Here is an 11,757-nt window from a genome sequence, read left to right as displayed (position 1 = left end):
CTTAGTTGAGTATAAAGTTTATATATATATATATACATATATATATATATATATATATATATATATATATATGGTTTTACTGCTTTCTAAAGTGTAAGTTGAGAGTTCTTTCGGCTTTTTGGTTTTGACTTCAACCATATGTGGTCATTATAGGAATTTTTAAACATATAGTCACCATACAGCATAAATCACTAACATATGGATGTCATCTGTCTCTGTAGAGTCTTCTAAATTTCTGTATATTCTTTTAAATTTAAGTATTTCTTCAGCAACAGGAACTTTGAGAAACTCTTTATTTTTTATCTCCCCCTCAGCCAAGACTTATTATTCTTTTAGAGGTTAATTAAAAATTGAATCCTGAACCTAGATATATACTTAGAAACACTGTTCCCTCTTTTTTAAGTTTTCTTTTCTCTTCACTTCTGAATGAGAAGTGTAGATTTTCTATAGAATTTCTGCACTAAATAAGTGACCACCCTCCATGCTGACATAAATCTTTTTGTATGGATGCAGTGAGAACGAGTAGGGCATGGTGGCTCATGCCTATAATCAGTACCAATGTTTGGGGAGGCTGAGGCAGGAGGATCACAAATTCAAAGCCAGCCTCAGCAACTTAGCAAGGTGCTGTGCAACTCAGTGAGACCCTGTCTCTATATAAAATACAAAATAGGGTTGGGGATATGGCTTAGTGGTGGAGTGCCCCTGAGTTCAATCCTTGGTGTAAAAAAAAAAAAAAAAAAGGAGAGAGAAAAAAAAATCTCTTCTAATAATTATGCCTTTATAATATATGTATTAATTTTCAGCAGTTAATAACTAGATAGTTTCACATATGTTTTATTTAATCTTCACTCACTTCTTTCAGTACACATTTAGTATTGAAAACAAATTCAGGTCTGTAATTTTTAAATACATAAATGAAATATCTTTAAAATCTAAGAAATACTTTTGTTAATATGCTTTTTTTCTTCTTGTAGTTAGATCGCTTACTGTCATAAAATTGAAATCCAAATTTAAGCCCAATGGAGATGTGTACAGAGAAAAGACATTAATTCACTTTACTTTGTAGGTCGAGACTAGATTGATCTATCATCAGCTAGGTAGATATCTATATCTAGGTAGGTTCAGGAAGAAAAAAAGAATGAATGAGAGAATACTTCTACTTCATTGAAGTAAATTAATGAAGACTTTACATAAAAAACATTGTTCATAAAGTCTCTTTATAAAAATTTAATGTTTTTGTACTACAAAGAGCTTCAGTAGTATAAGGTAAAAATCTACACTCATTAAGTTAATTGTCTTTTAATTTTCGTCTATCATATATTTCAGTTTATTCTTATGACATATTGGATTTTTTCTCTTGCATTTTCTATTATAAACATAAATAGCATATTGATGGCTTACTCAATTTTTTCTTAGTTCCTATTAATTTCTTTCATTTTGAGGAAAGTAACCTCGACCATTTCTTCCTGTCACACCCAGAAATATAAGGAAGAATTCAATACAAATTTTGTCCTTGAAGAGAGAAAGAGTCTAATGTGAGATATTCAAAATTAGTACCTTTTTATTTATAATAGAAAATCATTAGTTATGTTCTGTTTCAATTTTCTCAAGATAGTAAAGTCAGATAAGAGAATATCATTGGCAATCACTTATTCCTCCATCCAACAGTCTTCAGTTTGGGCCATGTATTATATATACAATTAACACTCTAAGAATATTGTTTCACTCATTTCTTATTTCTTTCTTTTGCCATGTATTCTTTATTTTTTTCTGAACAAATTCAAATTTTAATTATGAATAAACCAAATTTATCACAGGCAATGAATAGTAGAGTGTCTTAAGCCAGGAGTTAAACAACAACAACAACAAACCCCAAACAACTGGAGTACAAGAATGGACTATTAGAGCTAGTAAAAAAAGAGTGAGAATTTAAAAAAAAAAATATGCACTGCTGGGTGTGGTGGTGTACCACAGGAGGCTGAGGCCCCAAGCAGCTCAGCAAGACTATCTCACAATAAAAATAAAATGGGATGGGGATGCAGCTCAGGGGTCCAGTGCCCCTGGGTTCAATCCTGGTACCAACAAAACAAAACAATGTGCAATAAGGAATCATCTTTTTAGCAATATTTTCTTGCTTGGGACCTAACTGGCCCTAGAGATCCAGAATCTCTGGCATGCAGAGTCTATAGGTCTTAAGGAAAACAGCCATGTTTTAGTGGCATTTTTACTCAAGTGGCAGGACATTCCTTCTGGTCTTGGGTAAGTTAAAGCACCAGATAAAAGCGTTTTGATTTGTTTTTTTTTTTTTTAATTTACATAATTTCTAATGAACACATCTTTAGACTTCTTTTTCTTTTCATACAAACAGGTATTTGCACAGTTACAATTTTCAGCGATGTCATGTGATCCTTGATGTTGTATATCAATTTATCCACACAGCACTTCTGTGTTTCAAGAGAATGTGAAAACAGTCCAGTGTTCTAAGTTTCACAGCTAACTGGCTAACTGTTTAGGAAAGGCATGCATCCTCAGAAGAGAAAGAACCTCACTGGGAACATAAGGGAGTATTTTGGGACAAGTCCTTTTACTTTAACTTTCTTTAGTTACTCCTTTCAAATGAATTATCTAATGTTGAAGAAACAAGGAATTATGGCTATCTTTACCCAAACTTCATTATGATTGCATGGTCATTCTTCAATACAACTTCAGGATATTGAGGAAAACAAAACATATGTTCTGCAGCTTTTCCACAGGAAGAACATGCTTCTCCCTGCAATTATTTTGTGGCACTGAACCCTGAGGGAGGGTAGTGAGGCTGCCTCCTGCAGCCACCAGGCCCTAGGCTCACATCTTCCCGTGCACCTTCTGGTGCTGGATCAGGTGGCCGTGTTGGTTGAAGGCACGTCCGCACTCCCCACACTCATAGGGCTTCTCCCCGGTATGGATCCGCTGGTGCTGGATGAGCACCGAGTACTGGCTGAAGGCCTTGCTGCAGCTGCTGCACTCGTAGGGCTTCTTGCCAGTGTGGGTCCGCAGGTGCACGATCAGGGTGGCCTTAAGGCTGAAGGCCTTGCTGCACTCTGTGCACTGGAAGGGCTTCTCTCCCGTGTGGATCCTCTCATGCTGGATCAGAGAGCGACGTGCGCTAAAGGCATGCCCACACTCTCCACACACATGGGGCTTCTCCCCGGTGTGGACCCTCTGGTGCTGGATCAGGTGGGAGTGCTGCACGAAGGCCTTGCCACACTCGTAGCAAGCATAGGGGTTTTCCTCTGAGTGGATCCGCTCATGGTTCATGAGGGTGGAGCGGTGGCTGAAGGCCTTGCCACACTCGCCACACTCGTAGGGCTTCTCTCCTGTGTGCACATTGTGGTGCTGGATGAGGACTGAGCGGTCACTGAAGGCCTTCCCACACTCACTGCACGTGTAGGGCTTCTCCCCTGTGTGCACGCGCTGGTGCTGCAGCAGCGTCCTCTTTACGCCGAAGGTCTTCCCGCACTCGCTGCACCGGTGAGGCTTCTCTCCAGTGTGTACCCTCTGGTGGCTCCGCAGCACAGTGCTGTGGTTGAAGGCCTTCCCACAAAGTGGGCACACATAGGGCCTCTCCCCTGTGTGGATCCGCTGGTGCTGGATGAGGTGCGAGAGCTGGGTGAAGGCCTTCCGACACTCGGCACACTCGTGAGGTTTCTCTCCTGTGTGAATCTTGTGGTGCTGAGCAAGGTCCGAGCTCACTCGGAAGGTTTTTCCACACTCGTTACACTCATAGGGTTTCTCGCCAGTGTGGATTCTCCTGTGTTTACTGAGGACTGAGCTTTGGCTGAAGGCCTTCCCGCACACACTGCACACATATGGCTTCTCACCTGTGTGGATTCGCTGGTGTTGAAGAAGATGGGAGCTCCGCCCAAAGCACTTCCCACACTCAATGCACATGCAGGGCCTCTCTCCACTGGGAGCTTCTGGGTGTGGAGTCAGTGGCCTGCTCCTATTGGAGACCTGAGCCTCGCCAGGGAAGACAGGGCTTGGATGCAGGCAGAAGCTCTGCTCTGGGTTATAATGTTCTTTAACGATGCTCTCTAAAGATGCTTTCCCCAGATGCACTGTTACCTCATCTGAAATTAACGGCTTTAAGGGCCAATCTGTATTTTGGTTCTCTTCCTTGGTTTTGCATTCCCACGGACAAGATAAGCTGTCCTGCACACAGACTGCAGTGCGATCACATTTGAGGTTGTCTGAGTGGCCATTCCCCAAGCCCTGGCTCTCAGCGCCCTGTCCGTCCAGGACCCACGGGTCTTCCCCTCGTTCCAGCTGGGAGATGACATTGGGCTTAGATCCTGGAAGTCCCAGCGAGACCACGTTTCCGTAGGTCTCCATCATTACGTTTCGGTAGAGGCCCCGCTGAGCAGGGCCCAGGCGATCCCATTCCTCCTGAGAGAGGAACACAGCTACATCCTCGAAGGTCACCTTAGCCTGGTGTTCTGCTGGCAGTGGCAGGAGTCTGGCAGTTGCCATTACTTTGTTTCTTGGGCCTCTGAGGATGACAGAAATTGGAGGTTCCTGTGGGGCGTCCCCGCACCCTTGCGCGACCACAGGCGCCATGTATTCTTTAAATATCATATGCCAGGCACTGTCAGATAGCTAGAAATACACACACACACACACACATACACACACACACACACACATACACTTAGACACACACACCCCCATGTACACACACACACATTTATATATAAGAGAAAATAAACAATTAAAAAAATTGAAATGTACTTTACATGAGGCACTAAATGAATAATCACATGACTTATCATATGTCAGTTTTGATACATATAATGATAGTAGTATGTTTTTTAAAGTGCATAATACAGGTATCTAACTTTATGTTTACTGTTGAAGTTACACTAACGTATTCAAAGCTAACTGACATCTTTCAAGAAGCCAACTGACATCTTTCAAAAAATATCAAAGTGAGTTAGTTATTTGACTTAAGTTTTTTTTTTTTTTTTTTTTTTTTTTGTGTGTGTGTGTGTGTGTGTGTGTATGTAGCTTCAGATTCATTCATTCAACATTGTCCCAAGAGTGGACTGTGAATTGCTGCTTCAGTAAGAGCAGCCTTTTGCTAGGTGATCTTTGGTGCACTTCAATTATTGCAATAGCCAATTTTCATCTTGCAGAGGCAGGGAACTATATAGACTGAAACAAGTACCAAAATTCAAGACTACTATGCCCATCCAAGACAAGAAGTGTACAGAAAAAAATACATATTTGAAGGCCAAGTATTTTCCAAAGTTCTATCACTAAAAATTGTTATGAATAGGAGATTCCTCATCTCAAGTAATGAAAATCTGCACTCCATAAAAGCCCCTGAATTTCAAACTTAGTCACTTAGTAAAAGAAGACTCTCTTACATAAAATTTCAGAATGCTTTTTTATTTTTAAGGAGACTGTACAGTATTAAAACTGCATGCCAGAAACACTGAAATTATTTTTTTAGAAAATGTAATGACCCTAAACTAAATGCTCTTATAAGGACCTTTAATGGATAAAAGCATGAACCATGGCACCAGTCTGACTGATTAAACCCCTAGCTGTGCCACTTACCATTTTATTAATATTCGATACCACTGCTGGTTTTCTGATCTGTTAAATGGGATTAATGATGGCACTTACATAATAGGCCAATTGTCATGATTAAAAGAAGCATGATTAGAAGAAATCTAACATGAGTACCTAACAATTTCTAACACACAATTGGTGTCCTAGTATTGCCTATTGAGGTTATTTTCATTGACATAATTATTAATTTATGTAAATTGATGTGATTTGTGGTATTTTTAAAAATATTTTTTTCTTTTAAGCGTATCAAATGATATTGGTTGGACTACAACTTTACACTTGTTGACTATTTTAACTTGTCCCATTTTGTAAGTTCTTGGTGTTTTAAGTCTGATGCTCTCACCAGTTCTACTGGGAAGATCATAAATTCTTCATTGTAATTTTTTTGTGGGGAGGAGGGAGTTTGTATAAAATGATTCTAAGAACATGGTCCATTTATCTATTAATGCAATTAAAAAATTCTGATATAACCTATTATTGTATTTGGTAAGTTCTTTGTATATAAAAGTTATAAATATATTCATTTCCTAAAGATTGTGAATCTGTCAATTGTATAGAGTTGAATGAGTTGACTGCAAACAGAAAACTTAAAATGCATTCTCAGATAGCCTTTGCATAAACTACGGACTTTATGGGCATGAATTTTGAAATGCTATAAAGGACACAAATCAGGCAAAGAGGAGGAAAGGGCATTAGAAAGATGGAGACTAAGTGTTGTGAGTTCCATAAGCCACATGAACTCACTCAGGTGAAACCTGAGCCATTTCTGATAATACTCTAATAATGGTTCATTCACAAATTCTCCTTCTTGAGGTCAGAGTAATGAGTATAGAGAAAGAATGCTGAACAGAGGTAGAACATTCCAGAAATAATCCCATTAACATTTGATATCTATAAATCTCACGAATAATTCTTCAGTCTACATTATAAGCTGAAAGGTCAGTGGGCTACCAGTTTCTTAGACAAGTTGCCTGAAACTGATGAAGATATAGAACCACCTGCAAAATGTGGAAAGTTTTAGTTTGATAATTCACTCTTTTCACAGTTCACATTCAAGGTGATGGGAAGATCAATTTAAAATCACTGTTTCTGTATTTTTTTTTCTTCCCTTTTTGACTCTATATTGTAATTAAAAACACTTCTGGAATAATTTCTATAGATTACATAAACATCCCAAAACATAGTTTCGTTTATGACATACATACACATTTATGATTCCATAGGTATCTGTCTTTATGAAACTTAATTATAAAGATTAAGAATTATATCAGCTATTTTATCTTTCATTTTTATTTATAACTCTGGACAAATTAATGTATTTTAGAAGTTCACATATAAAAGGACACACTTGGTACTTTATCGTATGTACCAACTTGTGAAGGTGAGATCACCATAGTAGAGAACATTAAAACTAGCCAACAAATAAAATTTTCTACAAATAGGATAGAAATTTTTATTTGGTCATACTATATTTTATATTTATTACCTATTTAATCATTCATTTATCTGTTAATCAAAATTATAGTCCTTTTGTCATTTTTATTAATGCAGTGGCAGTGGCTATTTAGTAGCATGTTGTTTTTCACAGTCTCACTGTAATATTTGGCTAAATGATTTAACCCTATAGCTGATTGATAGGGAAGGCTAATTTACTATGTTCTATTATCATTGTCTACATTTTAAAATGCCTTTATGTATTATGGCATAAAAAATAAAATAAAATGCAGTATATTTTATTATCTATGTCTACCTTACTTTTAAGGATTTTAAGGGCTAAATATCAGACATTCTTTGTTTGGTTTTAAAATTCTTTTATCATACTAAAGACAAAGATCACTTACTTGCATTTATTTTTCTTTCATTTATTTGGAAATAAGGGGAGAAAAAAATGTGGAATATTAGTTGGAAATTAATTTAAAAATCTGAGAAAATACATGTTATTAAATTATTAATTGTGCAGACTTCTAAAAAAATCATGTCCTTTAAAAATCTTTCAAATTTTTAAAAGCTGTCAACTTTATGTGTTGTTTTAAATGTTTTCAGTTTAAAAATAACAGAAGTTATACTTTGGAGTTCATCAGAGGATTGAAATAAATTTATTTTATTTTGTTTTTTTTGAAGTGTTGACCCATTTATAGGGAAAATCACTACTAATATTTCTGGCAACATTCTATTCACTTGCCCAGAGGGAAGGTAACATAATTTGGTGTTTGGAGCCATCTTGTGGCCATGTCGTTGTAATTAGAGAATGTTCTCTGGATTCAGGTTCTTTTCCAGTTTTCTTCAAAAACATTGTATTTGAAAACTTTGAATCACATTAAACATCACATTAAAATATATCATAGATGAATTCCATTTAGTTGTTAATTATTTATATAAATTAAAACAAACATTGCATTAGAAAATTCTAAAATATTTTAATCAACTTTTTGAAACAAGATACAATTTTACTATTTAGGTGCAAACAGAATCAAGGAACTCCTTAAATATTTAACTTTTCCAAGGAAAACTCCCTTCCAGCATTCTCTGGTATGGTTATTCTGCATTTTATATAACTTTAAAGGAAAAAGCTGATGCCAGTAAATTCTGGTCATTGAATATTTTGCAATGGACTCATTGGAAATTCAGAGAGAAATATCTTTGTTTTACTTTTCAAGAAATAATAAAGTAAATGATATTTACTTAGGTTATAGTGTAAAAATTCACTAAATATAAAGCATTTTTTACTTATTTTTCATGGGAGAGAAATTTGCAGTGTTCTCTTATGATTTTATAAATAAGTGCTACATTTTTGTAAAAAAAATGAGTAAATAACTTTCTAGCAACTGGAAATAAATACTGACCTAGATATTTAAATCTAGAAAAATCATTGATTGCTCATATGGACTTATGCCTCATTATTTACTTTATTTTCTAAATGTAAAAAGGTAAAAATTTCATGAAAAACAATTTTCATTTTACCTCATCTGTCGCAGTAGATGAACATAAAAATGTTCCTTATTTTATTTCTATAATATATGTCTATTCATAGCTATTTTTAAACATACTTATGCTACATTAAAGTATTTTTCGTCATCATTGCCTTTCCCATCATCATCATCAACATCAAAGCCTGAACGGAATTTCAGTTCCAAGATGGGACATGGAATAGCTTAGTCTCTTAGTCTCTCTTAGGCTGCAATGAAACAGTTTGTAATGCCTGTTTTGGAGGGCAAAGAAATGATTTGGTTTAATTAACAGAATAGAGCTCAATAAATACTCATGGCTTTTAAAATTATAATTATACCATGCTATGTATTAAAGCCATGATTTTATCATTGATGTCAGAAAGTTGTTTTCTCTCACTGCTTTGAGTAGGCTAGACTGCCTTTTAATATAAAACAAGTCGTCAGAGCATGTGGTTTCTCATGCATAGCCCAATAGCCTGATGGAAAGCACAGATTACTTTGCTTCCTGTTAAACCATGCTCTTTCTGTCAACAAAAGTGCTTCTATTCTAAGAGATATTACTATTGATTTGCTTTATTCTCAAAAGACAGCTAGATTTTTTTTTGCAATGTTGCACACCAGGTATGATTTCAAATGAACATATAAAGTATTTATATCAGCTACAAAAACAAGACAGAAATAGAAATGATGTATTTAAGAGTTTAAAAGTATCCAAAATTCAGATGCAATCTTTTGATGATGTCATATTCACATTTAGTGAAATTGGTGGAAACAAAGAACTTTTAAAATTGAATAATAAGTGAATAATCATTAATAAAAGAAATAAACATAAAAACACCTCTACAAGTGAGCAAAAATCAAGAAACCACTCAAAACTTGAGCTATGGAACTTTCACTTTCTTCTTAATTTTTTTTTCTAAAATATAGCATGCTCATTTGTTCACTTATTCTTTGATCTACTTATTCTCAAGTGATAAAGAAATTTTCATGGTCACCTATATCGGATAGTTTTTTTTTTTTTGCCTACCTTTTATTGCTTTTTCAGCAACTTACAGCTAAAAATGCTTTGACTTTAGCTTTTTAACTCTTTCCTCCTAAAATATGATTATTTGATTAATCATTTTAGTTCTATATTTTATTAAAAATGATAGTTTTTTTTTTAAATTTCAATTCTACACTACAGAAAAGATTTAGAGAACAAAGAATTTCCTTTGCAATTCAGCCACACTCTAGAATTCTCAGTATATATTATTGAATTTGCAAGGAACTTGGGAAAGGTGTGTGGGTGAGATATTAAATCTTCCTCATTGAGATGAAAACATAAAGACCAATACACTGCAAATCATTTAGTGATTTGCTTGTGATTTGAATGAAGTCTCAGAGGAATGTGGATTAGGGAATATGGTCATGTAAGCCTAGAGAAGCAGACAAGGGATTGGGAGGGGCAAACTCTTTCTTTGGTCATTAAAAAGTAAAATTATGACATAATAGCAGATACAGATACCTCCCGGCTGACCTTCATGTTTGCATCTCTTCCCCCCTAAGCCTTCCTAAATATGTTTTTCTTAATCTATTTCTACTACAATTAACCATTTAGTAAAATATATTGATTTTCCATTATGCAGAAAGCAGCATGTTAGGCAGATGATGTGATGAAAATTAACCATATTTAAACTTCTAATCTGAAATGACTTGCTCTTATCCAGAAGACAATAAAAGTAGACATGACAGGATAGGCTGATACTTTCATAGAATAACATGAGCACAGGATATCAGAAGAGTTAAAGATAAAGTATTTGACAATTTTAAGATCTAGGAAAGTCTTATTTGAGTGATGAGCTTAACCTAAGCCTATAAATATGTGATGGTTTTACCCATCACTAACTCAACATTTCTCCCATACTACCCTATTTTGAGAGTCACTACTGCAGACCAGTAAGCTACTTCCACTCCAGAGGTGGTCACATGTACAGAGTCCTACATCTGCTACCAATGCAGCAAAATGAAGGTCTTGGCTAAGGATTCTATTTAACAAATCCTATTTTATTGACTAGATCAGATAATATCATGGCTGTCTCCTAAGCGTTCTGCTGTAAGACTTACATGAAGGTATATTTGTGAAGAGCTCAGCCTTTTTTTTGTTGTTGTTGTTTTCTATTTTTGTTTTCTGCAATTATAAAACTCTTGTGTATCTTACCAGCATCAGTACAACTTACTAGGGTAACATCACATGTCTTCACTAATCTGATCTACAAGGAGGTCCTCTGGCTCTCCTATAATTCACTTCATATTGCAGAAAAATAGACTAGTTCTCAGTTCTTCCTAGATTCTCCTCATTTTAGTTTCTTATTTTTATTATTTTAATCTCTTCAGTTGTGTTTATTTTGGTCACTCTGATCCCAGGTATGCCTGCTAAAACTCATACTTAATTCAGATAGGCCTCAAATGCTATTTTCACAAGACATTCTGTGAGCTCACCAGATAAAATGTCTTTCTAGCTTTGGAAAACTCCTAACTATGTATTTATAACCTCCTTTACCATAAGTCAGCATCCACCTAGAGTTACTTTTGTATCTGTCTTATTTCTTTTGCATATTATTGTGCTCTTAAAAACAGGAGCATTCTGGTTCTTACCTATAACTCAAACACTTGGCTCATCATCTCCCATGTATCAGCAAATGTGTGATAAGAAAATTCATTTATCATATTAGTAGAAAATGCATGATGATTTGTTTTTTAAGAAAAGATACAATATCATTGAGTAATTTAGAGATTACATGACCCATGAAACACACAAAAAAACTGTTTTTCTTTTGTTGTTGTTCCACTGTGAAATATACGCTTTCTCCTTCTTTAAGCAATTTTTGTTTTTAAAAGAAGAAACTCAAAGCAGTTTTTTCCCCCACTTGAACATACCTGGTTGCCTCCAACCATTCTCCACCTGACTACAGTTACCATTCAGTATTCCATTTGGATTATTAATCCATCAAGTGGATTAATCCACTGATGAAGTTATAGTCCTGATCAAGGCCTAAAAGTATAATCTTTGAACCTTGCTTTCTGGGAACCATGCTTTTAAAACAAGAGCTTTTTGGAGAGCAAAACCTTAATAAATTGTAATACTGAATTTTTTTAGTGTAAGCTCATGAACTGACTACAAATTATTTTTTAAAATAAAAAGTCTTCTAAATACATC

At 35.3% G+C, this 11,757-nt stretch overlaps 1 protein-coding gene across 1 annotated transcript; it reads right to left on the bottom strand.

The window, feature by feature from the left end:
- Nucleotides 1-2,844: 2,844 nt before the first annotated feature.
- On the bottom strand, nt 2,845-4,563 carry LOC143386242 (uncharacterized). The gene has a single exon (XM_076841461.2). It carries the CDS (start codon nt 4,507-4,509, stop codon nt 2,845-2,847), a length of 1,665 nt encoding a protein of 554 aa, XP_076697576.2. The 5' UTR covers nt 4,510-4,563.
- Between the last annotated feature and the right edge of the window lie 7,194 nt (nt 4,564-11,757).

The sequence above is a fragment of the Callospermophilus lateralis genome, unplaced genomic scaffold (genome assembly GCF_048772815.1).
Source record: "Callospermophilus lateralis isolate mCalLat2 unplaced genomic scaffold, mCalLat2.hap1 Scaffold_96, whole genome shotgun sequence".
NCBI lineage: Eukaryota > Metazoa > Chordata > Mammalia > Rodentia > Sciuridae > Callospermophilus > Callospermophilus lateralis.
The sequence above is the reverse complement of the archived record's forward strand: the minus strand, read 5'-3'. Positions and strand labels throughout refer to the sequence as shown.

Bases quoted from the DNA above. Each gene is read 5' to 3' on its own strand.
- LOC143386242 (XM_076841461.2), bottom strand. From the start codon at position 4,509: ATGGCAACTGCCAGACTCCTGCCACTGCCAGCAGAACACCAGGCTAAG.